The 27,378-nt window shown below is 46.9% G+C and overlaps 2 protein-coding genes across 8 annotated transcripts; both read left to right on the forward strand.

Annotated features, from left to right (window-relative positions):
• Positions 1-5,661: 5,661 nt before the first annotated feature.
• Positions 5,662-9,556, forward strand: LOC113992028 (parathyroid hormone 4-like). 4 transcript variants are annotated; one of them, XM_027728887.2, is made up of 3 exons: positions 5,662-5,764; positions 7,065-7,234; positions 8,098-9,556. In XM_027728887.2, the coding sequence occupies exons 2-3, from the start codon at positions 7,146-7,148 to the stop codon at positions 8,483-8,485; spliced, it is 477 nt and encodes a 158-aa protein (XP_027584688.1). In that variant the 5' UTR covers positions 5,662-5,764; positions 7,065-7,145; the 3' UTR covers positions 8,486-9,556. The 4 variants fall into 4 exon arrangements, with proteins under 4 accessions (XP_027584688.1, XP_027584689.1, XP_027584686.1 ...); XM_027728888.2 differs by having other exon boundaries at positions 5,667-5,768; XM_027728885.2 differs by having other exon boundaries at positions 5,672-5,772.
• Positions 9,557-10,833: 1,277 nt separating this feature from the next.
• STK38 (serine/threonine kinase 38) lies at positions 10,834-26,776 on the forward strand. 4 transcript variants are annotated; one of them, XM_027728855.2, is made up of 14 exons: positions 10,834-10,911; positions 13,342-13,474; positions 15,981-16,032; positions 16,177-16,299; positions 16,767-16,850; positions 17,549-17,672; positions 18,270-18,424; positions 20,011-20,113; positions 20,641-20,702; positions 21,255-21,372; positions 21,683-21,806; positions 22,477-22,572; positions 22,817-22,911; positions 23,702-26,776. In XM_027728855.2, the coding sequence occupies exons 2-14, from the start codon at positions 13,344-13,346 to the stop codon at positions 23,830-23,832; spliced, it is 1,398 nt and encodes a 465-aa protein (XP_027584656.1). In that variant the 5' UTR covers positions 10,834-10,911; positions 13,342-13,343; the 3' UTR covers positions 23,833-26,776. The 4 variants fall into 4 exon arrangements, with proteins under 4 accessions (XP_027584656.1, XP_039235596.1, XP_027584657.1 ...); XM_027728856.2 differs by having other exon boundaries at positions 10,837-10,911; positions 13,339-13,474; XM_039379661.1 differs by lacking the exon at positions 10,834-10,911 and adding an exon at positions 11,222-11,303.
• The last annotated feature ends 602 nt before the right edge of the window (positions 26,777-27,378 follow it).

A 27,378-nucleotide genomic window follows, 5' to 3' on the forward strand; every position in this document is an offset into this window, starting at 1 on the left:
AATGTACATTTCAAATATGATTTAAGATTTGCAATAATGAATATTTTTTAAAAAACCAAACCAAACAAATATTAGTTAGAGAGCAACGTGGACAAGCCTGTAATCCTAACAGAACTTTTATCTTCATCCCAAAGTTACACATGATACAGGAAAATAATTCCAGACGACAGATTTGGCAACAAAGGATTTGTTCAGAAGTAAGTTCACCTCCTGCAAAGCAAACACAGCATTCAGCACTCACCTAGGACATGCTACCTGCTCTATTCAAGGTGCTTCTTACCTGGGGTTAAGCCCATCACCGTGTTTCATAAACCACAGCCCATAAAAGTCATGTCACATAAACATAATCTGTTTTCAGTTTGCTTTTGGCATCATAAAGAAACTAAATGTGGCCCATCACTGGGACAAAAGGCCTATTGGAATATTCAGCCTAATTCCCACAGTCGGGGTTGGGATGTCCCAGTACAGGCACGCAGCACTTCTGTCATCCCAAAATCAGCATTTTGCTTGTCCTCTCCCAAAGACAGTCCCTGAGCCAGCTCTGAGAGCATTATATGTGTGTGTTGCACATACATGGAAGCTGAATTGTGTTACGTTACTCTCTTCCTTATTCCAAGTCTGTAAGGGTCTGAAAAATCCTGCTGGATCGAACTTTCTGGCTTTCACAATAAGAAAATGCCACTCACGTCTGATATTGATGAGAGGTACAGAACTTTTACATTCATCAGATCTTGTGTGAAAGGAAGGAGAGAACATTGACCTCACAAACCAAACCAGACCTGCTGTGAACAGGTGGGTCAAGACTAGATTGACAAGGTATTTAAGAGCTGCACAGTGCAGGGGAGCACAGTCATCTGTTTTATAAACCTCCAGACCAGGATCCATGACCACACGGACCTGGAGTAAGGTGTTCCAGTCAAGCTGCTGTCGTGGTTCCTGAGATTTCAATCCCACAGAAGAAAAGGAACATATTCTAGACGTGATTTGGAAGAAACCTCAGCTGTGTGAGCCAAATTTAAGGGATCACAAATATCCTGAGTTGGAAGGGACCCACAAGGATCATCGAGTCCAACTCCTGGCCTTGCACAGGACACTCCAACAATCCCACCATGTGCCTGAGGGCATTACCCAAACATTCTGTGAGCCCTGGATACTTCAGGAGACAGACAGTATTTACTGGAGAATATTTCTTTCAGGATCTCTCAGAGCTGCTCCTCAAGTGAAACTAGACATTAACAAAAACAGTTATTTACTGGCATGGTTCTGCCTGCAGAAAGGGCTCTTGCTGGGAAATGTCATTGCACGAACACAACAGGAACTGGTGGAGGGGACACGTCTTCAGTCACAAACCAACTAACTGCTCACAGGCACAGCTCAGGCTGCTCGTGAGGTTCCTGTGGATTCGACCCATTTTCACATCCTGCCCAGTCTTGGTGAAGGGCATTTTCTACTGAAACGACGACTTACACTTGCCTGATCTTTAGATATATTACATAGATAGATATTTAGGTATATTACAACCAGCTTGAGTGAGCTTATTCCCACAAATTCTTGTGTTTACAGCTTAAGGTCCCTATCCCTTATTCCCTCGCTTTTAAAACATATGTATTTTTACACTGTGAAAGTTTTTAGCTGCACCTCAGACCTCATCTAAAGGGAGAGTGAAACAACAATCATCACAGACCTAAACTAAGAGACTCAGCTCCCAGTGCAGGGGCACAGCACATCCCCAAGACTCAGCACTTGGGGATTAATTAGCGAAAAGTTCATTTATTTGAATGACATGTTATTTGGAGACTTTTAGTTGCTCATCCTTCATCCCCATCTTTCCAGGTGTGAGCCTTCTGCCACTGTTGGGGTCCCACTCCAAGGTGTGGGCAGCAGAGGGTGACATTCTCTTGCAGGGGCAGATCCCACAGAGCTCCTTTTCGGGGGGACAGGCCCCATGGAACAGGGAGACACATCTCCTTGTGTTTTGCTTTTGCTCAGGTGAGGTTCTCAGGAGACCTCCAGGCACTGCAAGGCTGTGGAACCAGGGATTAACTCAGAAAGCCCAGGGAGTGTTACAGAAGCAGCACAAGGGACCTGAGGCTTTGTCTCAGCTTCACCTGAATTTGTTTTGCACACAGAAAATATCCCATCTGGAAACTGTTATGGGGAAGGAAAAATAGAGTCAGCCCCAGGCTTGGCTGCAGGGCAGGTTTTGAAGGACAAAACACTCACCCTTGCTACTGTGTTCTGACAGAGCTGCCAGTCCCAGGAGCTTCTGTAAATCTGGCTTGAAATCAGAAAATGGGAAATGAAAACAGAGAGTCTGACTCACTGCTATTCAACTCTAATTTTAATTCCCTGGAAGATGGGAGTTCTCTCTGGAATGATGCAGTATGTAGTGGATTAGGGGCCAAGATTTCAAACTGCTCCTGGAGTTTACCCCCCTCCCAAATGGTATTACTGGCACAGGACTGTCCTACAGCAACAAGGAGGTGACACAGAGGAGCTAAAAGCACCCAAAGCAAAATGGAAAAGCCTGGAACCTGCTCCTAAGAGCTGAAATCCACCTCTTTAAATGGTTGTGGAAGCAAAGGCGCTGCTGGCTGCTGGTGACGCCCCTGAACCACCTCGAGGTGTGAGTGTGGAGGTGCCAAAGTCTTTGTGGCCTTGGGGTTTGCTGCGAGGTGTCATTTCCTCCCATCTCTAGGTGAGGGAGGCCAGGAAGGGAGAGCAGCCCTGAGCAGCCCTTCATCAGCTGCTGCTCCACCAGCAGCTCAGGGGAACTATATTTACCAGGACTGTGGTCAAACCGTTTCCTCTCGGCAGGGCGGTGTCTGGTTTTCCACACACAGCACTCAGCAGCTCACAGGAATTCTGGTCTGATGGGTAAGAGCAGTAAGGGAAAAAAAAAAAAAAACACAGCCCAAAAAACAATCCCCAAAAAAATGAGTTGACTTTTACATCAGGGAAGCTCTTCTGGAGCCCACGCTCCTGTTACTGGTGAGTAACAGAGAACAGCACGTGGAAAAAATTCCTCAGATCTGTCTGCCCATCTCCCTGCAGATAGAGGATCCCTTTGATGCAGTACAGTCTTTGTTTAATTAAGTTTTCAAATCCCAGGCCAGAGCATCCCCCTTGCCCTAACGAGGCTATTTGCACATTTGCTTTGCTTTCTGTTCCCTCCCCCAGTTTCTTCTTCCCCCTCAACGGGGCCTCCAGGCTTTCTCTTCCCTTTTTCTTTGCTCTGCAGCAAAAGCCATATTCCCTTCCTCCCCCACCTGGCTCCCTGGGGGAAGGACTGGAAAGCAAAACAAAGGAATCACTCGCTGGGAAACTATAATTGGCACAACCCTTCTCGCTCCAAACCTCCCACTGGAGAAGGTGAGGGAACAGCAAAGGCCCCTCCCGTGGGGAGTCAGACCAGGAAAAGCTGGAGGGAGGGAGCGAAGGCTTTGAAGCCAAGGCTCAAAGCTTTGATGACTCCAAGAGAGCTTTGAGGGAGCCTCGAGGTAACCAAACTCCGGTCATCCCGGTTAATGCCATGGCAGAACAGGCTCTGCTCTGCACCATCCAGGGCTCCTGCAGAGGTTAATTTATCTCAACTAAAAATATCACCTGGTTGTGCTGTTGGCACAATTTCCCGTTGTGACATTGGCACTGTGTGCGTGGTGGGGTTGAAGGGGTGGGTAGGTAGAGCTGTACCAGCACCAGGAGCAGATTTAGAGCTCGATGAGGCTATAGTTTAAGTCAAAATAATCATTGCACAATTGCACTTTCTAGTTGTCCCTTCCATAAGTCAGAAATCATAGCTCAAAACATTACCTCCTGTGTGAGTGGCTGGTGTATAAATGTGCTATTGACACATTTTATGTATTTTTAGAAATATTATAAAGCAGGAGTCCATCCCTGCCAGTGTCTCTTCCTTGCTCTGGGCTCCTCTCAGGGATACACGGGAACTCCAGTGCAGGTCTGGCTCTCGGGGAGATGTTACAAAGTCACGACCAAGTTAATTTTGACTTGTGCCAAGTCCTTGGGTGGAAGGAAAGGGCCAGTGGCAGAGCGTAGCCATGGCAGTGTGGTGTGACCATTAGGATATGTGCCCATGTACCAACCCCACATCGCCAGCGGTCACTCAATTAATGCTCTTCCAGCAGAGATGCTGAAAACTGCATCCAATGAAAACCCATTGTACACTGGAGACTCGAAAAGTTCAAGGATGAATTGGACCAGATGCTTCAGACATGACTTTGGCCAAGGCTTATTAATCCTTGAAGATGTAACTAAGGAACCTTGGACCCACGGTGGGTAATTCGGTGTAACCGCGGTGCAGCTGCTGCCCTGGAGACTCGGATGTGAAGCCAGGCCCTGATTTACCAATATTTAACAAATGTCATCTTTAATTGGTGACACTTTAATGAGTGACACGCTCCTTAACAATCAGGTAACGAAATCGGGAACACTTATCGGATCACTCAGGAAAAGTGGGGCTCCAAATCTGTGTGAGGAACACAATAAAACCCAATTTGGTGTCCATGGAAGCCGCGAGATCACACGAGGCTGTGCTAGCCCTGTCTCTGCAGGACAATGTGTCTGCATCCACCTGAGCCTGGCTTTGACTGTGCCTATGGGAAAGGAATCCACTGCTTCTGGTAACTAAGCAAAGGATCTTTTCAATCCTTCCGGGGAATTGCTCCTCAGAGATGACAAATACATTCGTTGTCTTTCACTTTGAGAAACAGGAACTGGTCCTCTTAAGTAGTTTCAGCCTAATGATCCAGCCACATCCTGAGTACCCAAACTCTGCTCCAGTTATCTGTTAGAGCTCATACAGTGAGTATCAAACCTCACGTGGTGCCAACTCATAGGGTTTCAAAACATATCAGAATTTGGCTTTTTGCCTGAGCCACGGCTTGCACTTCTATTGTTCAGTCACTCGATAAGTCTTCTCTGTTTCTCCTCAGCTTCCAAGATTTCAAACTAATTTCTTTACTGTACAATCAACAGATTTAAATGAACTTTCTACTGAGCATTAAAATCCAGTGGGATCTTATTTAGATTGCCCAGAGAAGCTGTGGCTGCCCCATCCCTGGAAGTGTCCAAGGCCAGGTAGGATGGGGCTTGGAGCAACGGGGTTTAGTGGAAAGTGTCTCTGCCCATGGCAGTGGGTGGAGCTGGATGATCTCTAAGGTCCCTTCCAACCCAAGTCATTCTGGAATTCCATGATTCTATGATTTACCAACCCCTCAGTTAGACTTTCAGTGAATAACTACCCCGTTTTGCAGATTTTATGACAACTGGCATTGCTGAACTCACCAGTATTAATAATTTAGATTCCTCCTACCCAAATCCGGTGTCCCACACTTGAGTCCACAGGGACAGCAAAGGAGGGAGATCTCTTCTGCATCCAGAGACCCTTTTCCTGATCAACCCTGGAACAACAGGGTTCACCATCACCTCGGGGCACAGGAACCTTGTGGTAAAATCGAGTTCACACAGAACAGGAGAGACAGCAAAGGAATAACAAACTGCCCATGAAGTTGTGATGTTTGCCTTAGTCACAGCCGAACATTCTAGAATCCAGGATTTATTATCAGTGGGAACAGGGAGCTGTCTCGTTTCAGTGACACGAGAGGAAAGGCCTTAGTCACAGAGAGGATGCCCATTGTCTCTGTGCTCCCGGGGCTGGTATAAAAGCAGGCGAAGGGCACTCGGTGTCACTGCAGGAGACACGTTGTGCAGGTCAGGACTTCACTGGCATCAAACAACACCACCAGTGAGTAGGTAATGTTCCTTTTGTAACTGCAAGATGCTTTGTAATTAAGATATATTTTACTGTTGATCAAAGTAGTGTTGCTTCTCTTTTGTGTATGAGCAGGAGTTCTACATTAGCACAATTTAAAATGTCATTCAGCAAGTAGATATACACATCTATATGTATATTTATGTGCATGTATCTGCTTTTAATACAGATATTTTTAATCAGGACTAATACTCATTTGTTATTTCATATCTAGTTTGATTTCAACGTGCTGCCCAAGGAAATCACTCACAAATTAGTGGAGCAGACTTATTAAGAACAAGCTTAATTGTTACAAGCAAATATGTAATTTATTTGTATTACATTAATGTATAATTTGCCTTTCTATCCAACCCTTGACAATTCAATATTCAAGTTAGTATAAAGACAAGTCATTTGAGGAGATGCTGAGTTTTTTATTATCCCAAACTTCCCCTGCACAAAAAGAAGTATTTCTTCAAAGAGTTATATGGGAATATATCTTTACTATTCTTACATAATCATTTAAATGCTGCAGCTTTTGTTTTGTTGTCCCTCCAGGTTTTGATGTAACGATTAATACAGGATTTTCAGGTAAATGACTAAAGGGACAGACTGGAGCCAGTCCTAAAGCAGAGTACAGTCATTAGTGTGAAAAATGCAGAGATTTTAGGGATAGACCTGGCAAAAAAACCATGGTGGGTTGAAGGAATGGGTAGGAAGAGGTGTATCAATGCCAGAAGCAGATATAGAACTGGATGAAGTTATAATTTAGATTAAAATAATTATTGCACAATTACATCATCTGGTTGTCCCTTCCCTAAGCCAGAAATCCACTCCTTCACTGAAAAGAAATCTGGCATCAGTCTAATAAAACCCCAGATATTTGCATGTCAGCACTTGTACTGCACATGGAAAAGGCCCAACCCCCAGGGCTATGAACACCTTTTAACTTGATATTCCTGCTCCACTTTTAAATACTTTGTTCTGTGATTTTCAGCAATCCTGATCTTCTTGACAAATTTCTGTGAAGTTTTATCAGGGAGGTCTCTTCCCAGTCCTGAAATGTGCTTGCAAATGCAGGAGAGTGGGAGGTGTTATATTGAGAGGCAACACTGGGAAAGGAGATTTAGGACTCTGAGCAAGGAAATACAGAACTATACTGTGAATCCTATTCATCTTTTCTGGTGTATGTTCAAATCCACATGACTGATGTTCTGGGAGGTCCTGGGATGATTTCCCATAGCACAGTGCTCCACTTTTACCTGTGCTTAAAGGCTGAAATTCATTTTGTCAGGTGAAAGGAAGAACAGAGGGAAAGATTTCTGATCCCACCATCAGCTGCTGGTCCTGTGGAGTGGATTTAAGAAGAGAGAAAATGTTCCTGCCCCAGAGGTCTCTGCAGACAGTTACATTTTTGGCAATTCTTTTTTTTGCCTGTTTTGCAATGTGTCAAGAGATTGAAAAGTAAGTAACATCATCCTTTTACTTTGTTATTATAATTAGAAAACTGCTTGGTTCTGATTTAACAGGCTGTGTTCTGCACTGCTGTCAGTAACTTCAGGCATGGGGGAAAGAAAATTCAATATATTTGATACAGCAACATTTTACATCACTCTCTCTGCAGTATAAAATTAGTCCAATTGCATTTTTAGATGTGTAACGTATCACATCAGTTGATGCTTTTAAACACAGTGTACAAACCATGTAAGGATGTTCAACACAGGCCATGGAGATGGCACATGCTAAAACTCCATATTTAGGTTCCCATTTGGATTCAAATCTGCAGCAGGAGCCTATAGCTGCAGTTAGATGTTATCTGAACAGCCTGAAATCCTGAAATATTTGCATCCCAGAATTAGCCTGCCCTCCTCACTCAACACTGGGCTCAATATTTTTAAGGAATCTGAAGTATCTGAAGAAAATAAGGTTTTGTTTTTATTTCATGGACATCAGTGATTCCAGCTAAATTCCAGTGATTCCAGCTCTGGGAGGAGAGAAACAAACCCCAAAATCCTGTAACACTGAGGTGAAGGAAAGGGAACTTTATTCTGAAAAGAATCTAAATCTGGGAAAGCCCAAAACTCTGTGAGAGCTCTTTAAACCTGCTCAGATCATTTTGTTGGTCTTCCCAGTTTGCCTTTTTTAGAAAAAGGAGGTTCAAGGTACACCTTTGGGAATGGCACAGCGTTCCAGCTTCCTGGCTGACAGGCTGCTGGGCCAGCCTGAGTGGGAATGGTGGGCTGTGGCACCCCCAAAATGCTCCTGTGTGGGGTTGGTGGATGCCAATCAGCATCTCTGGTCCCTCATTCCCTCTTTTTTCCCTGCAGCAGAAGAGCAGTGACGGAGCACCAGCTCATGCACGACAAAGGGAGGGCCTTCCAAGGGCTGAAGCGCCTGCTGTGGCTCCACAACGCCCTGGGCACTGTGCACACAGCCAGCAGCAGGGACATCCCACCTCCAAATGCCACGTGGGATGTGCAGAAGAGCCAAAATCCCTCAGATCTCCACAACAGCATCGATGGAGACGAGACTTCCAGCCTGATGAAGCAGCTGCTGGAGCTGAGGGAAGCACAGGGATTCCTCCCGTTAAAGCAGCTGGATTTGAAGAGCCCAAAGGGGAACTGGAACCCACAAGGCCTTTTTGAGCTGCTCCAAACCAAAGAGCTGGGCAGCAAGAGAAATCCCAGCACGCAGCCACAGGACTATTCCCGTTAGCCCTCAACCCCCCCCGGGCTGTCCCTTGCTTTATACATGTGCTCTTGTAGGGAAAAGCTCCAGCACAAAGGTGAACTGCAAAATAAAGATAAGTAACTGCATTTACACCTCCAGCTGTTGATAGAGACCCTTATAAGGAGCCAAGTTCTCTCCTGAGCAGCTGAGTGCTGTGACTGTGAGATGGGTCACTTGTCACAGGCACTCCTCTTTTACATCAGGGCCCTCCCTGTCTGTCCTGGATATCTTAGGGGTGCTGCAGCCTCTTGGAGCTCCTGTAGCCTACTCAGCAGGAAGTTTGGGTCATTAATGTGCATATTTGGAGGCTCACTGGAGCCTAATGTTTTGACTCCTGAAGAAAGTTATCTCCTAATACAGGTTCTCTTTCATTTCACCCCTGCCTGCAGTTCTGCCCTGCTCTAATAATGACTTTTCTTATACTGTAGGTCCAAAGGGGTTTTTTCCCTGCTTCTTCAGCATAATGAAAGTTTTAAGCCTCTCATCCCTCAGTTTGTCCTTCCTTTTGCCAGGTAAAAGTTGACAGTGATCCCCACTCAGCCAAAGCCCTAAACATTTACCTTGTTCTGCTGGTGGAAGGATGAGAACCAGCTTCCAGGGTCTCTATTTCAGCCTTTTGTTCCAACACTTCCTTCCTTTCCTTTCCTCATGTGAAATCCTCTCCCAAGAGCTCCCACAGCAGCAGAAAACCAGCTTCATGAGGCCACCTGCATTTCCTGGAGTAGGTACCACAGGATTTTGCTGTTCACCTTTGCCATCATCTCTGCCTAAGCAAAGCAAGGACCAGTTTAATTGTAAAATCAGTCTTTCAGAAATGAAATCTCTTGTGTGTTACAAATTTATCAGCGTTTCCATCGTGTAGGGACTCCACACAGCATTTTAAATCCTGAAATTCCTCTGTTGCCGATAGACTTCAACTGTGCAGAATGTATTTCTCAGTGATTAAAATGTTGATAATAAAAACTCTTTTCACCCTCTGAATTGTACTTGCTTTTGTTTTGGTAGAAATGTAAATAAATAAACGAACAAATAAATAAAAAAACCCTTTTGCCAATATATGTCCACACATTTGGGATGAGTATGGAGTCACGTTTTTTTGGTTGTGTCACTCCCCACAGGTCCCTGTTAGATTCCCAAGGCCAATCAAACCATTACTGAAGCAGATGGTGAGGTGAAGAGCTGAGAGGGGTGAGGCAAAACCACGTTACACTGCCCAAGCAATGAATTTGCTGAGCTGGGATGTGGGAACTCTTCCTCCCTGGAACCCATAGGATGGAACCCTGGGAACCTGACTGTGACCAGCTCAAACCTCTCCAGAACTGGCTGTGTCCCGCCCAGCACACTCTGGAGCAGCCCCTCTGCCCCTGCAGACGTGGATTCCTCTGGGAATGACTCCCTTTGAGCCCTGGGAGGTGGAGGTGACTATGGGCATCTCGGTGGCACCTGTCCCTGGCTGTGCCACCCTCCTGATGTGTGTCACCCGTGTGGGGATGGGGAAAACCGACCTGCCCTGGATGGCGAGAACAGGCTGTGAGCGGGGAGGTGAGACTGTGCCGAGTCCCCACGCTGTGAGCCCGCAGGTCACAGCACCACTGTGGGAAGGGGGGAAGGCAGCAGGACAGGGCTCCCCAGCCCTGCGGGACCACCCCAAGAGCAGTGCCGGGAGCAGGAGGAAGGCTGGTACCCCGGTACTCCCTCTGAGGGGAGAACACGGGCCGACCCGACCCGATGCAAAGCGCGGGGGTGCGCCCGCTGCCCCCACGGCTGGGTCCGCACCAGCCCCCGAGCCCCTCCAGCCCCGGAGCCCCCCGGGCGGGCCCAGAGCCCAGCTGCAGAGCCCCCGGCACGGATCCCAACCTTGGAGCCTCCGCTGCCGAGCCCCAGCCGCAGATCCCCCATCGAGGAGCCCCCATTCCGGAGCCCTCAGCACAGAACCCCCCTCCCGGAGCCCCCGTTGCAGACGCTCCGCACGGACCCCCCCCCCCTCGGATCTCCCCATTTTGCAGCCCCCAATACAGAACCTCCATCCCGAACTCCCCATCCTTGAGCCTCCATCCAGGACCCCCATCCAGAGACGCCGCCCCGGAGCCCCCATTCCGGAGCCCCCTCACAAAGCCCCCCCTCAGCCCCGGCCCGGCCCCTCAGCCCCGGCCCGGCCCCTCAGCCCCGGCGCAGGCGCGGCGGGCGGGCCGGGCGGTCGCTGCCGGGCGGGGCGGGCCGGGCGCGGGGCGCCTGCGCTGCCGGAGCGGTGCCTGGGCCGCCCGTCCCGGCCGGGTCGCCGTCGGAGCGGGGGGGGCGCGGCGGTAGCGGCGCGGGGGCTCCGGTGCCCCCGGTCCCCCCGGTCCCGTGCCCCCCACCCGCCTCGCCGAGACCCCGCCTCGCCTCCAGCCCGCCCCTCCCGGGGGGCTCCGGTAAGCCGCTCCCACCCGCTGCTCCGCATCCCCTCCCCGCCCTCCTGATTCCTCTCCTCCTTCCCCCGGGCCCTTCGCCGCCGCCGGGGGAGGGGAGCGGGTGTGGGGCCCCCCCCAAAGCTCCCGGGTGTGGTGGGGCTGGGAGCGGGGGTGCTGCGGGCCGGGGTCTCTCCCGCGGTGGGTTCCCCCTGCTCCCCTCAGTGTGGGGGGCTCGGGCCGCCTTTGTCCGCTCCCGGTGATGCCGCAGGGCCCCTCCGCCCGTCGGGCCGCGGAACCGCCTCCCCCGGTGCCCCCTCTCCGGTCGATCCAGCCCCGCACCGTCCCACCCGCCCCCGTGGGGGTCGGCGGGCTCTGAGCCCCGTCCCCGTGGAAGGGGCCGCCGCCACCAACAGGTGGTTTGACACTGATACTTTCTCCTTTCTTCCCCTTGTCTTTTTATCCCCGCACCTCCTTCTGTCAGATAATTCTCCTGGTTTGATCTCTAGGAAGTGAGAACCGCTCATGGCTTTCACACCTCCCGCTTAGAGCTATAGGTGTAACAGCCCATCTCCGGGGGTGTAACAGCCCATCTCCGGGGGTGTAACAGCCCATCTCCGGGGGTGTAACAGCCCCATCTCTGGGAGTGTAACAGCCCCATCTCTGGGGTTTTAACAGCCCCATCTCCGGGGGTGTAACAGCCCCATCTCCGGGGGTGTAACAGCCCCATCTCCGGGGGTGTAACAGCCCCATCTCTGGGAGTGTAACAGCCCCATCTCTGGGGTTGTAACATCCTCATCTCTGCAGAGTGTGCCACCCCATCTCCGAGGGTGTAACAGCCCCATCTCTGGGGTGTAACACCCCATCTCCGGGGGTGTAACAGCCCCATCTCCGGGGGTGTAACAGCCCCATCTCCGAGGGTGTAACAGCCCCATCTCTGGGGTTTTAACAGCCCCATCTCCGGGGGTGTAACAGCCCCATCTCCGGGGGTGTAACACCCCACCTCCGGGGGTGTAACAGCCCCATCTCCGGGGGTGTAACAGCCCCATCTCTGGGGTTGTAACATCCTCATCTCTGCAGAGTGTGCCACCCATCTCCGAGGGTGTAACAGCCCGTCTCTGGGGTTGTAACAGCCCCATCTCTGCAGAGGGTCACACCCCATCTCTGGGGTTGTAACAGCCCCATCTCTGCCAGAGGGTCACACCCCATCTCTGGGGTTGTAACAGCCCCATCTCTGGGGTTGTAACAGCTCATCTCTGCAGGGTGTAAAACCTCTCTCTGGGAGTGCATGGAGAATGTGACCCCCCTTTGTGTGGAGTCACTCCTCCATAAAGCCACAGTCCCACCTCGCATAAAGGAATAGCACCATCCCAAAAATCATCCAGCTGAAGGTCCTTTTCCGCCAGGATCCTGCACAGGCAGCACACAAGGAGCTGGTGTCTGTAGAGGAGGTGGTTTGCAGGGGCCCGGCGGTGACGCCTCGTAAACAGCTGCAAAAAGTGAACAGAAAGAGTCACTCAGAGCTCGTTGGCATCACCCAGGGTTGTACAAAGGGGAAGTGTCTCACCTGTGTTTGTCTGCAACTTCTAGTAACAGTTGCAAAAGTGTTACCTCACTGTGAGTTACGTGATACCCAGGAAAACCAGTTTAAGGGGTAGCTGCACATTTGAAATCTTTGTTTTTAATGCATTTTAGGAAGCACAGCTTGGTTGTCAGATATGCCCTGAAACTGCTACTGGTCGGAAGTGGCACACACCAGTATTTACATGTTGGATTCACAAAGACAGAAATGAAAATATGAAAATATATATTTTTTCTCATAAATAAATATGTAGGATACTTACACTAGGGTTTGTTTTTTTGGGGTATTTTGTTAAACTGCAGTGTGTTCAAAGGCAGTGATCTTCTGGATTTGTCCAAATTTTTGGGTGAAAACATCTAGGAAAAGTGCTCAGAGGCAACTAAATGCCTTTTTTGTTCCTTCCTCGGTTGCTCTGTTGGTGGGATGACTTTCAGGATTTTGATGACTTTCACAGCAGAGGAGCCAGGAGGCGACTGATGGAGTTATTTCTGCCGGGCTTACAGGAAGCACAACTTCTGGATTAGGTGTTTCAGGGTGATATTCCTCAATTTTAAACATTTACTAAAGATAGAATGTGTTGGGAGCAACAAACGTACGCAGTACTGGCTGAAATTGTGGTTTTTGAGGCACCATATTTCTTAAGTTTCCTTCCCTCTTATTTTCAGATCAAATATGTTCAAAACAGGAAGTTTGACTTGTACCTTTTATTTTGTAAGACTTTTCCCTACTTCGTCTTAGTTCAGACTGGTGGTATTCGTTGTTAAAATCCGAGCTCTGTGATTCAGCATCATTTAATTGATTTCAGCTCTTGTTTGAAGGTTATTTGCCATTTAGAATGTTTCGTTTTCTCCTCCCTTTTTCTCTCCTAGCAGCCATGGCAATGACAGGCCCCACGCCGTGCTCGTCCATGAGCAACCACACCAAGGAGCGAGTTACGATGACAAAGGTGACGTTAGAAAACTTCTACAGCAACCTCATAGCACAGCACGAGGAGAGAGAGATGAGGTAAAGATCTTCCTTGTTTCTTTTCCAAACTGGGTAAGAGCCCAAATTTATATTAACTGCATTTAGCTTTCCTGAGCCAAAGCAAAAAATCATAAAATCCCAGGATGGTTTGGGTGGGAAGGGACCTTAAAGCTCATCTCATTCCACCCCCTGCCATGGGCAGGGACACCTTCCACTAGCCCCAGGTTGCTCCAAGCCCTGTCCAACCTGGCCTTGGACACTTCCAGGGATGGGGCAGCCACAGCTTCTCTGGGCAGCCTGTGCCAGGGCCTCCCCACTCTCACAGGGAAGAACTCCTCCCCAGTATCCCATCTATCCCTGCCCTCTGGCAGTGGGAAGCCATTCCCCCTTGTCCTGTCTCTCCATCCCTTGTCCAAAGTCCCTCTCCAGCTCTCCTGGAGCCCCTTTAGGCCCTGGGAGGGGCTCTCAGGTCTCTCTGGAGCCTTCTCTTCTCCAGGTGAGCACCCCCAGCTCCAGAGCAGAGGGGCTCCAGCCCTTGGAGCATCTCTGAGGCCTCCTCTGGACTCTCTCCAGCAGCTCCACGTCCTTCTGTTGTTCCCCAGGGCTGGAGGCAGCTCTGCAGGTGGGGTCTCACCTGAGGGGGCAGAGGGGCAGAATCCCACCCTGCTGCCCACTCTGTGGGATCAGCCCAGGGCACGGGAGGTTTCTGGGCTGGGTCATGTCCAGCCTCTCATCCACCAAACCCCAGAGTCCTTCTCCCCAAGGCTGCTCCCAGTCCCAGTTATCTGCCCAGCCTGTGTTAGTGCTGGGATTGCCTCGATCCATGTGCAGGACCTAAAGGAAGACAGTCTTTTCAGGGACAAGGAGGGGTTGCTGTGAGGAGTCACTCAATGCTGCCTGAACCTGTGGCACCTCTTTAAATCCATCAATCCAGTATGAAATGGGATTGGACTGAGCTGTGTGACTTTCCTTTGGCTGGATCTTCCCATTTGCTGAATACCCTCAAGCTGGAGCCCTGGGACTTGTGCTGTTCTCCCAGCTTGCCATGGAGTCTGTAATCAGAATTTGGAAAACGGTTCAGTGTTGGTTCCCTTTTGGCCTTGCTGCCAAAGCCATAACGAGCTCCTGGAGCAATGAATGCCAGCTCACTACAGGAGCTGCAGAAATGAGGCAGCAATTTAGAAATAAATCCTAACTTGCAGAGATATTTCCTTCAAAGTTTCAGATTAGGAGAGATCGAGGTCTAATTCAGACAGAAAATATCAGTGATTTAATTCCTTTCTTTCTCTTTGCACAGCTCTTGCTTTTTAAATGTACTTATTTATTATGAGCACTATTGTCTACTCCCCAAAATCTCAATGTTTGGTTTTTTTCCTGTTTGGGATCAAGACTTTGTCTGAACAAACAGACTGGACTTTATAAGTTGCATGTTTTTTGTAACAGCAGCTGTGTCTGTGGTTGTGCAGTTTGGAGTTTCAGTGGTGTTGACACTGTACCCTGAAGTGCAGATTGGGCCTAGTAAGGATATTTGAGGGAGTTCTGACCTGAGCTGTTTAATTCTGTGTACTGCACTGACTGCTGGAGTCACTGGTTTGAGTGTGGACTGGGAGGACTGGACTCAGTGGGTTCTTAAACGAGGGCAAAGGGATTGAAATGTGCCTGATGGTGAAGTGATAACCCCAAATGTTATCACTTTGCAGCAGCTGCACAGGGCCCCAGGAGACAGGAAGAGGATCTTGTGAAGGATGACTTGCAGAAAGAGAAGGAATTTTTTAGTGCATTTGTAATGTTAGACAATGAAACCCCCCCAAACCACCAATCCCAGTTCAGCCAGCTGTAAATATCGTTGGCATTGGGAAAAAATTCCCAGAGGATAATCATTGCAAGTGTCCCCTGAAGCCATTCCCCTTCTGAAGTCTTGCTTCCTTCTTTTCTTTCTCCCAAATGACCCTTGTGGACTGAGGCTGTAAATATTTCTGAATTCTTTAAAGAGGAGAACATGTACAGACACGTTTCCTCTTCCCAAATATTTGGAGTATCTCAGGTCTTAGGAAATCTAAAGTAACTTTTCTCCTCCCGCATATGATGAGTTTGAGATGCAGAGAAATTTTAAGGGTTTTTAAAAAGCCAATTCTCCCTGGAATAGGTGAGACTTTGATGTTTATTTATTACGGCTCTGCCCTGAAGTGACTTGCCCAGCTGTCAGAACGAGACAAGAATTGAACCCAGATCTCCTCAATCTGGGTTTGTGTACAACAAAAATGCACAGTTGAATAACATGAGAAACTCAAGGCAGGTTTAGATTATTAAAATTAAAGAGGACAAAGCTGGAATTTTAAATTTGGATAGTAGATGCTTCAAAATTAATCTCCTGAGTCTCCCTTGTACATAATACATTTGCTATTTGCTGGCAAAGAGCAGGGCTGGTGGATCTGTGCACGTGATTAAGAAACAATGTTAATGATTCAACCTTTATTTTTCTAATTCGATTAAAAAACAGGGTTAATGATTCAACCTTTATTTTTCTGATTTCTCTCTGCTCTAGACAAAAGAAACTAGAACAAATGATGGAAGAAGAAGGCTTAAAAGATGAAGAGGTAACAAATATGGAAAAATTATCTTAATGCTTAAATACAAGTATTTTTCTTTTCTAAATGGAGATCTGGGATCTTTCCTTGAAGTTGCTGTGATCCCTGTGGAACCCACCTGCAGAATTCTCACTGGGGTTTCTTAAATTCTAGAAAAGAATCAGGAGATCAGCTCATGCACAAAAGGAAACGGAGTTTCTTCGCCTAAAGAGAACAAGGCTTGGATTGGAGGACTTTGAGTCTTTAAAAGTAATAGGCAGAGGAGCATTTGGAGAGGTGAGTCCAGAAAAAAATGTGGTTTTAACTGGCTCTGGAGTCTGTTAAAGGCTTGCTTAGTTTATACAAGCAAAAGGTAAATGTTGTAGCAACCACAGATTGATTTTTAGCTGAACAGTCACGTGCATCTTTTTGCCTAATAAATGCTGGTTTAAAACATTCTGTGCTTTAAAGGAACCTGAATGATGTCGAAAAGGACTTGATGGGCAGGTTTGGAGAGGGTTTTAATGGTGAACTCCTGGGGCTGGGCTCAGGGAGGGCTGGAGGGCCCTTGCAAAGGTGTGAATTGCTCGGTGCCATCTCTGTGAAAATTATCTCTTAGAATTAACGGGACTTTTTGCTGCTTCTGTGCACTGTGCTTTTGGGGGCTTTATAATCTGTTTTCATTAAATGGAAGCCAAGGGCTTGATCCCCAGCTTTGTCCAGAGGTGTGCTGGGTCTCACTGCAGTCTTTGTGTGCTCCCCAGGTGAGGCTGGTGCAGAAGAAGGACACGGGGCACGTTTATGCCATGAAAATACTGCGCAAGGCTGATATGCTCGAGAAAGAGCAGGTAAATACCCCCCTGGAGCAGCACTGAGTGACTCCAGGAGGTCACTGGGATGTGCAGAGGAGGAACAGGCAACTCTGGTTTAGGTTTAGTAGCTAAAAAATTGTGGGCTTTTTTTTTTTCCCCTCTTTTTTTACTGAGGAAATAAGTCAGAAAAACCTCTGAATTCCTAAGGACTCGTCTTCTAGTGGGTCTTTCAACACAAACTCATGCAAATGATTCGTTGTGAACTTCAAGATCAGTGTTTTCTTGCATTTCTGACTTATGGGATCAGATATAAATATCAAAGTGATACAACTGCTGGAATTCAGACTCAGACAGACATAAAGGAGCAGCATTTAACATTTTTAAGGCTTTCCTGTAGTGCTTCTGGGAATAAAATGATCTGAGACAGTCACTTCTTGTTCAGCACTGGGGTGAAGCTCTGGGTTTTCAAAAAGAGATCTAATGGTTTGATATTTTTGTAAAGAATTGAGATATTTTTGAGTGTATGATTTATATATAAGTTTAATAGGTATATATAATATATAAACCATACTATATAATTAACCATATATTGAAATTCTGATGGTGTTTCTGCCCTTGTGCAGAGGTTTGACCGTTGAATTCTCAGTATTTGCTGCTTTCCAGTATAATACTTGAATTGCCTGTGCAATAAATGCATCTGCTAAAACTAACCCAGGGCATCTGTGTGTGTCCAGGTTGGCCATATCCGTGCGGAGCGGGACATCCTGGTGGAGGCTGACAGCCTGTGGGTTGTGAAGATGTTCTATAGTTTCCAGGACAAGCTGAACCTCTACCTGATCATGGAGTTCCTGCCTGGAGGTAACTGGAATCCAAAACCTGCTTTCCTGTTGTTTGGGGATTGCTAATTTCTTAATTAGCAAATGCAGTCTGAGATCAGAGTGTGTGTGGGTACCCTGTGTTTGTACATCTGGGAAGGAACAAGTCTTTGGAAAGGTTTCTGCTTTTTGGGGTACTGAGATGTTTGGGACAAGCTTGAGGTCTCCTGCTTGGGTTTGAGCTGCAGGTGTTTAAACTTGACCTAAATATTCTTCTAGTTCCTCCCCTGGCTGTCAGCAGAACCCCCACATAACCAGGTTTGGATTCTCTAACCTGTTGGTTTTAACTGAATGCAGCAGAAATAGCTTTTTTTCTATAAAGGTCCCAGTTCTTTCCTCATAATGACCTGGACTGACCACATGGACTGATAAAATCCCAAATCTGGTTTTCCTGATTGAAAATTGAAAGTGGTGGGACAGTGATACCTGGAGGCTGCAGGGGGAGAAGTTCCAGTGGGAAACTGGACAGAAGGTCCCAATTCTTTCCTCATCACAACCTGGACTGTCACATGGACTGTTAATTTAATGTCTTAAATTAGTGAGAGTGGAGCCTGTGTGTTCACCTTTGGGGGGTTTCCAGGGGACATGATGACACTGTTGATGAAGAAAGACACTCTAACAGAGGAGGAGACACAGTTCTACATCGCTGAGACCGTGCTTGCCATTGATTCCATCCATCAGCTGGGCTTTATCCACCGGGATATAAAACCAGACAACCTCCTCCTGGATAGCAAGGTATGGACTGGCCACTCCCTGGGGAGGATTAATAGGCCTTGTGATTTTTAATATTGACCTGAACTAGTGATGAGGGTTGTGAAAGAAGATGGTGCTGCTTTTTTTAGCCCTGTTCTTTCCAGCTTTTGAGGTGTAGCTGCCATAATCCTGGGAAAAACCCAAGCCAGGAAAGACCTCCCTTCCACCCCAGCTGTGCTCAGACCTCGAGCCCTCTGACAACTGTTTAAGCTATTTTTGGCTGTTTCAGCTGGAGTTTCAGTTCTCCCCTCGTAGTCAAAGCTGTTTCCTTTTGCTCTCACATCTGTTACACTCCCACTTGCCAGCATGGGCATAGATGGTTCTATCAGACATGAAGGATGTGGCTGTTCCAGACTGAGAATGGAGGTGGGATCTCCCTCAGGATCAGGATCTATTCCTGAGGGCTGGCCAGGCTACCTGGTTATTGCAGGCAGTTTGCAGAAAGCCTCATTGTTTGAGTATCCTCCTGTTGCTCACTCCAAATATACCTAAAATCAAGCTTGCTTGGAAAAGGTTTGCCAGCAGTAAATAATTCCTTTCCCACTACCAGGTTGGAATTACTGATGTAAATAATAGAATCACAGAATCCTGGACTGATTTGGGTTGGAAGGGACCTTAGAGATCCAATTCCACCCCCTGCCATGGACAGAGACACCTTCCACTAGCCCAGGTTGCTCCAAGCCCTGTCCAACCTGACCTTGGACACCTCCAGGAATGGGGCAGCCACAGCTTCTCTGGGCACTGTGTCCAATTCAGTGTGTTTACATCTAGATGTAGATAAATTTGGGGCTTTGAAAATATATATTTTAGATATACTTCTAAAAATTGCACTTAGTGTGGTCATGTTATGCACCAGGACAGATCCAGTCACTGAATTTAAGGTGTTTCTCTGTCTCTTGGGGTCAGTTCACAACCCAGGGGCTGCAGCTGCATCTGGAGATGTTTCCTTTCACTCTGAAGTGATCAGGAGCTGCAGGAGCAGAGGCTTCTTGAAGAGCTTTCTTTGTGGAATAGTTATGAAAGTATCAATAGCTTCATTCCATGTACACAACCAGTGTTAGGCTAAAACAAGGAATGCAAAGGACATGGAGGTGCTGGAGCGTGTCCAGGGAAGGGAACAGAGCTGGGGAAGGGGCTGGAGCAGCAGGAGTGAATGAGAGAGCTGGGGGGGCTCAGCCTGGAGAAAAGGAGGCTCAAGGGGGACCTTCTGGCTCTCTGCAACTCCTGAAAGGAGGTTGTGGCCAGGTAGGGGTCAGGTTCTGCTCCCAGGGAATAAGGGACAGCACAAGAGGAAACTGCCTCAAGCTGTGCCAGGGGAGGTTTAGGTTGGATATTAGAAAAGATTTTTTTCCTGGAAAGCGTGATCAGCCACTGGAATAAGTTGCCCAGGGAAGTGGTGGAGTCACAGTCTCTGGAAGTGTTCAAGAGGCATCTGGATGTGGCACTTGGGGACACAGTTTAGGGGGTGAAGATGATGCTGGGCTCTCTTCCAACCTTGCTGATTCTGTGATTTGCTCTGATAATGTCTTGTCTTGGTTCTGTCTTTTGGTTGGTTTGTTCATTTCTAGGGCCACGTGAAACTCTCAGACTTTGGTCTGTGTACTGGACTGAAGAAAGCCCACAGGACAGAATTTTATAGAAACTTGAACCACAGTCTTCCCAGTGACTTCAGTAAGTTCTTTGGCTCCAAAGGGTATCTGGGTGGTTGTTCTCAGTGCCTGACATAACTCATTTTAGTGTGAAGGCAGAAGGCTACAGTGGGGGGTTTAATAATTAAATTACATCTTGAGATGTAATTTTGATTTTCTGTAAAATAAAAATAGTTTCAGTTACTTTAATGTACAAACCCATCTTCACTTCCAGAAGTTTGTCTCTGAAACAGGCTCTGCTGTAGCCCTTTGCCTGTGTAATAAACCTGGCATGAAAAGATGATGGCTGGATCTCAAGTGTTATTTAAATTAATAAGCAAGGACAGGCTCTTTGAACATACTTGGATATGGAATAACTTGGATCATGGATTTAAATAAACCCTGCAAGCATGGATCAATAATGAAAGGCTGTTGTCAGTCAGATGTTGTCAATCTTACATGGGTTTGGAAGTTGCTGGTAGATTTAGATTTAGGGTGTAACAGTTTGGGGGTTAAAATGTGTACTGGGTGACTATTAGGATTCAGTCACAGATATTGAATCTCCTTTAGCTTTTCAGAACATGAATTCCAAAAGGAAAGCAGAGACTTGGAAGAGGAATCGAAGGCAGTTGGTAAGTAGGTCTCACCTGGCTGGAAATGTTCCTGCATCCAAATGGCCCATGGATGCACATGGAAAGGGGTTAAAGCATTCCAGAGTTCTGAACAATCCTGAAAGGAAGAGATTGATGCTTTTTTTTTTTTTTTTTTAAAAAAAAAAAAAAGAGAGAAAGTACTCTAATTTGTCCTTCACCCATCTGCTGAACAGCTGGTGACACATGTGCCTGAGATGGCACTGCCAGAATTATTTGCATGGATATCTGATGCCTGCCAGCCAAAACTAAAGGTTCTTGCCATGCAATCTAACAAAGGGCTGCTGACCCATTCCAAGGTGTATCTGGACAGTGGTACCTTTCCCCACATTCCTGATGGTATTTTAAGACACCTGCACATGAACATGTTGACTTTGTCTCTATATATCAGGAAATAAAGGCTTTACCCAGCTTTGCTAAAGGATCTCAGGGACAATCTGGTGTCTTCCTTAACATAACCAGTGTTGTGTAAGTCCCCAGTTCCACATCAGGCAGTTTTCCCTAAAGATGCATGACTGATGGTGTTTGTTCCAGGCTTTTTCTACTGTGGGAACTCCAGATTATATTGCTCCTGAAGTTTTCATGCAGACTGGGTACAACAAGCTGTGTGACTGGTGGTCCCTGGGGGTCATCATGTACGAGATGTTGATTGGTAAGTGCAGGGATTGTAAATCATGGAATTCCAGACTGGTTTGGGCTGGGAAAGACCTTAAAGCTCATCCAGTCCCATCCCCTGCCACGGGCAGGGACACCTTCCACTAGCCCAGGTTGCTCCAAGCCCCGTCCAGCCTGGCCTTGGACACTTCCAGGGATGGGGCAGCCACAGCTTCTCTGGGCAGCCTGTTTATGTGCTCAGAGCATCCACTCCTTCCCTGGTCAGTGAGGTGTGCTCTGACCAGCACACTGCAGACTTCAGGAACTGTTTTTCCTTTATCTAAGACTGTATTTTTGTTTCTTTTCAGGTTACCCACCCTTCTGTTCCGAGACTCCTCAAGAGACTTATAAGAAGGTGATGAACTGGAAAGAGACCCTGACATTTCCTCCAGAAGTTCCAATCTCTGATAAAGCAAAGGATCTTATTTTAAGGTGCCAGTCACATGGTTTGCCAGTTAATATAGCACTGATTTTCTTGTCTTGCTAACTGTGTTCTGTGCCTCTCATGGCTTGTTTCACATGGAAAAACCCTGATGGTGCAAACCGTTGTGCACATGCACCAAACGCTGAACTCCCTCGTCAAATACTTTTGTCTTTCAGGTCATTTAGTTGTTCCCTGACTGCTCTGGCAAAATGTTTCTGCTCCTTATTTTGCTTGCAAGCTTCTCATGGAAGCCACTTTAATCCTTTTGCCAGAGCTGGCTTCTTACAACAGGAATGATTTTGCCATTGTAGGCACTGGAGCATACAAATGTATCCCAGTGCTTGCTGACTCATTGTATTTCCAATCATTATCTATTCTCAGGACAGAAATATAAAGGTCTACATTTATAGACTTTATATGTTCTCCTGCTCTATCCTGGTCCTGAAATAGAAAGGCCACATTATCCTGTTGTGAAGGAATAGCACATCTTAACTGTGGCATTGGACATGACATTCCTGAACATAACTCTGTGTGTTGGTTTTGCTGTGGGAGTTCTTAGTCTGCTCCATTTATATGTTAAGAAACTGTAGCAGTATTAGTCCAGAAAGCTGTTCCATTTCTGGGTGGAATGCTTTCCTTTTCATTCTCCCTTCATTTTCATTCTTCCTTCCATCCCAGATTTTGCTGTGAATGGGAGCACAGAATTGGTGCATCTGGTGTGGAGGAAATAAAGAGTAACCCATTCTTTGAAGGGGTTGATTGGGAGCACATCAGGTAAGATGCTTTGCAGAAAAGGAAGCTGCTCTTCTCTAGGGACTGTCCAGGCCAGTCCTGTTCAGCAGCAGGGAGCAGGTGAATGGAATTTATCATATCCAGGCGTGGGTTAAAGTATTTTGTTCCCTACCTGAAGCTTGCTGAGGTTTAGGCACTTTCAGTCTTGATTCTGTTAAGAAAGGGAAAGTGGCTGAATCCTGCTTTGTCTTTGAAATCTTAATGCTCCATCTGCTCTCCTTGGCAGAGAGAGACCTGCTGCGATTTCCATAGAAATTAAAAGCATTGATGATACCTCAAACTTTGATGAATTTCCAGAATCTGATATCCTTAAACCAACAGGTAAATGACTGTTTGATTCTGCATGTGAACAATCTTTCCTCCAGTAAAATCATCTTTCCTGTTAATCACAGAAAGGATCTTACTAGATGCTAACTTTCTTTCTCATGACCACGTGCCTTGGTAGCCTTGTGGTGCAGGGTGTGCAAGCTGGAATTGGGGTTCCAGGAGATGCAGGATGGAAATGATGGGGGAATTATCTGAGAAAGGGCATCTCTGAGGCAGCAGAGCTCCCAGTGAGTTCAGATCTCAGCAGGACCTTGGTACTGGCTGATCCCTGCTGGCACAGCTGACACTTGGAGTAGTGGGTGGGGAGGGGTGGGACAGAAAGGGGATGTTTTGGTGTAAATTTCTAAAGGATCACAGCATAGTCACACATTTCTCCATGAGTTTAAATACAGAATCACAGAATGGTTTGGGTTGGGAGGGACCTTAAAGCTCATCTCATTCAACCCCCAGCCATGGGCAGGGACACCTTATACTAGCCCAGGTTGCTCCAAGCCCTGTCCAACCTGGCCTTGGACACTCCCAGGGCATCCACCACCTCTCTGGGCAACCTGTGCAAGTGTTTCACAGCCCACACTGTAAAAAAATTGTCTGAATCTACCCTCTTTTAGCTTAAAATCATTGTGCCGTGTCCTGTGTTCCAGCAGTTCTTTCCTGGGCTTGAAGCACGAAGCTGAATCCTGGGTTTATGATATTTTTTCCTGCCCTGTTCCACATCCAGTGTTTTGTATGAAAATAAACTTGGCAGTCTCCAAAGGGTAACTTCATTTCTTCTGTGTCTTCCCAGTGGCAACAAGCAACCACCCAGAGACCGACTACAAGAACAAAGACTGGGTTTTTATCAATTACACCTACAAGCGTTTCGAGGGCCTGACGGCCCGAGGGGCAATCCCATCCTACATGAAAGGAGGGAAGTGACACAGCTTTACCTGGGACTTCTGAGCCGTGGAATTCTGTTGCTGTACTTTGGGTTTATACCCATAAAAGAATTTTTTTTTTTTTTTTTTTTAAAGAAAACTTGAGGGCTATCAACTCTCGGAGGAGACTTCAGGACCCTGTTTTGTTACACACCTGGTTGTTACTAAGGATTTTTTTTCCACAACGTGTTTGCATCATCTCTGCTGCCAGCACCTTTTGCTGCTTCAGGAGCAAGAGTTTTTCCTTTTTAAATCCTTTGCCACATTGGACAGTCCATCGGGAGATGGGAGCCTTCCCTTTGGCTTTGCAAAGCACGGGATTCTGTAGGATTGTTTGCCAGTCCTGCATTTAGTGACAAACTCACTCTGCCAATTCTGCCAGCACTGTTTGCCCAGTGGCTGAGGACTCCAGTAACAAAGCAATAATTAAAGCTTGAGACAGACAACTCTCCAGGAAACTGTCAAGCAGAAGGACACAACTCGGATTGCCTTAACCTTAGTTTGTAGTGCTGTTTTTATAATGCTTCTTGGAAGCCTCTCAATAGCATTTCTCAGCTCTGTCACAGTGGCCTCCAGTCCTGGTGCACTTTACTTTTGGTACTAAGTTACCCTCAAGCCATTTAATATTTTTTCTAAATTAAGAAATTGTGCAACACTCTTCCTTCCCCGGATAGAGGAGAAAAGGGCCATTCCCTGCTCCGAGCACAGAGTCTTTGGTTACTGTGTGACAGGGGGGAATCTTTAAACAGCCCAGATAAACCACAGCTGGTCACACTGTGCATCTGGAATTAGAGCAGGGGGAGGGAAGTTTCCTGAACCTGATCCTTGGTGGGTGAGTTGTGCAGAGCTGGCTCAGCCCAAGGCTCCCTTGGCTGGCTGGTGCCATCTCTTGGCCATATCTGAGCTCTGCTACATCTTCACTGCTTTAAAGACAAAAAAACATCTGTGGCGTTTTTGCTCTTGGTTTTGAGCAGAACAGGATCAGAATGTTGCTGATGGAGACCTGCCTAGTGTTTCCTTACAGAGCTGCTCTTGCTGTCCTGGCTGAACCATCTGTCCCTGGAGTCTTCCACAGACTGGGGTCACTTTTGGGGCAGTGGAACCCACCGTGTCCACTCTTAGATTACTGCCTACTATAACTTTTATAAAAGTTCTGATCAGGTTCTCTACAGGAGAGCCCCAAAGTGCCTTTCCTTGCCTAAGCCTCTCTGGGAACATGGTACCATTCTGGGAGGGAGGGTTCTGCTTCAGCTGAGCTTTTCCTAATTCCTTTTTCTAACCACGAGCTCCACGTTGAGCCCGTTTGTAGTTAACTCTGCACTTCCAGGGGCAAGGTGGCATTAACCCTTTGGGGCTGCCTGGCTCCAGTCTGTAATTTGCAATCAAATTGATAAAAATGATAACTTTTTGAGGTTTCTAAAAGCATGTCTCAGTTTGAATTATCTTGGATTCCTGCAGACTTCTGTTGGTGCTGAACACTAACTCCAGAGTACAGACAAGACAAAGCTCAAGTGATGTTTCACAGGAGAAAAAAAAAAAAAAAGGCTTCCAGGGCTGTTTAGTCTTGAATTTCTTGATTAGGAAACAAAACAAAATGGGTTTGTAGTGGAACTTTTTTTAATAGGTGCTTTTAGGGAATTTTTAACCGACATGTCTTTTGAGTGCCATCCTGAAGGACTGATGGGGGATTGCCAGTACTGTACATAACTCCTTCGTGTCCTCTCCTCTCCCTCACCACCCCCTGTGCTTTTTGTACTTGTCCCACGACTTTAATGACTTGCCATAAGCAGTTTAGGTACCAGTTGGATCCTACCAAGCTGAAATGCAAAGCAGCCTTAATCAGAAGTGATCCCAGGATCACTGTAGTCAGTAGGGCTCACTTGGATGAATAAGGGCTAACGGAAGGAATGACTTATAGGATCAGGCTTTTACCAACTCATCCCTAAGATCACCTTCTGCTCCCTTTGTACTTTGTGTGAAGGGCTGATACCAACTTCTCCTGCAGTTTCTTCCAGCCATTTGAAAATGTTGCCTTATAAACCATTGGAAATAATATAAAACCATTTTTGTTTTCAATTCCTAACTACTTAGTTACTGCCTTAAAATGAAATAAAACAAAAATCAAAATCCTTTTAAGCTGCTGTGGATTAGCAACAAATGATTTTGAGATAGTAGCTGCATTCGTAGCCCTTTACTGAAAGGGACCAGCATTTTTATTTATAAATACCAAAGAAGCTAAACAATTATAAGTTGTGATGACTTGCTGTGAAAAAAACAGCTCTCTAGTACTGTGTATTGTGCATTTTTAGTGCTGTGTTTGAAGTGTGACCTCAGGTCACTGAGCTCAAGGTGGTTTTTCAAAGGCATGAGGAGCAGTTGTCTTCCAGCAGAAGTTGGATGTCTTTGAATCCAGTCCTCTTGGACACACCTTCAGTGGTAGCATCTGTATCCCAGGTGCATTTTAAGCCTGCTTCCTATTCCAGTTTTTCACCAACTTTAGGGAAAAAAAGTGTGTCCTACAGTGTCTCCTTCCCAGGATCCATAATTCACTGCTAACTAAGGATTTTGGATGCCTGTTCCATCTCCCATGGTAGCCAAACATTTTCCTTAGCTGCTTGTGTTTTGAGGTTGTTTGTATCTTTGGCTCTTTTTTATTAACCTGCAGTTGCTGGACTTGTAGGAGTAATTCCAGTCTGAATTTCCAATGGATCTGAACACCTTATGCTGCCAGTTCATCTCTGTATCATGCCTAGCACAAAGCTGCACTAAGTGTTTCTTATCACTGTGCCCCGACTCTGCCTTAACCTCTTCAGTTGAAAAAGCATTCTGTAAATATTTAAAAGCTGTTCCAAAATTGCACTGTAAAATTTGGCAGGTGTAGTCAACTTTTTATGGATAGATCTCATTGTGTTGTGTAAATAAATAAAATCCACTTCGTAGACACACTGTTGCTGGCATGTTGTGTTTTACAAACTGGAATTGTGGAATCCCAGACTAGTTTGGGTTGGAAGGGACCTTAGAGATCCAATTCCACCCCCTGCCATGGGCAGGGACACCTTCCACTAGCCCAGGTTGCTCCAAGCCCTGTCCAACCTGGCCTTGGACACTTCCAGGGATCCAGGGGCAGCCACAGCTTCTCTGGGAACATGTGCCAGGGCCTCCCCACCCTCACAGCCAAGAATTTCATCCCAATATCCCATCTAATCCTGCCCTCTGGCAGTTTGAACCCATTCCCCTTGTCCTGTCACTGGTTCCTGATGAACAGGCCCTTCTCCACCTTCCTTGTAGCCCCTTCAGATACTGGAAGGTGCTCTTGAGGTCTCCACACAAATCTCACCTTGTTCAAATTCTTAATGCCTTTCCCAAGCTTCATCATGAAAACCCTGGAAGTCCATCCAAGGCTGAAGGCAGAAATCAAAGCCAGACCTGCTCCAAAGCTGTTTTCTTCCAAAGGCAAGTAGGCAGAAGTGCAGAGCACCTTTCACAGCACTGACCAAAACTCCTGGGGCTTGTCAGAGATGCTGCAGTTTGAGGGTCAAGGGGTGTT

Source organism: Pipra filicauda, unplaced genomic scaffold, assembly GCF_003945595.2.
Source record: "Pipra filicauda isolate LSUMZ 115617 unplaced genomic scaffold, ASM394559v2 scaffold172_size1731463_pilon, whole genome shotgun sequence".
Classification (NCBI taxonomy): Eukaryota; Metazoa; Chordata; class Aves; order Passeriformes; family Pipridae; genus Pipra; species Pipra filicauda.

What these genes read in the sequence shown, in the direction of transcription:
- LOC113992028 (XM_027728887.2), top strand. Translation starts at nt 7,146, where the DNA reads ATGTTCCTGCCCCAGAGGTCTCTGCAGACAGTTACATTTTTGGCAATT. An exon ending in ATGTGTCAAGAGATTGAAAA is followed by an intron (nt 7,235 to 8,097) that starts GTAAGTAACATC and finishes TTTTCCCTGCAG; the next exon opens with CAGAAGAGCAGTGACGGAGC.
- STK38 (XM_027728855.2), top strand. Translation starts at nt 13,344, where the DNA reads ATGGCAATGACAGGCCCCACGCCGTGCTCGTCCATGAGCAACCACACC. An exon ending in CATGTACGAGATGTTGATTG is followed by an intron (nt 21,373 to 21,682) that starts GTAAGTGCAGGG and finishes GTTTCTTTTCAG; the next exon opens with GTTACCCACCCTTCTGTTCC. An exon ending in TGATATCCTTAAACCAACAG is followed by an intron (nt 22,912 to 23,701) that starts GTAAATGACTGT and finishes GTGTCTTCCCAG; the next exon opens with TGGCAACAAGCAACCACCCA.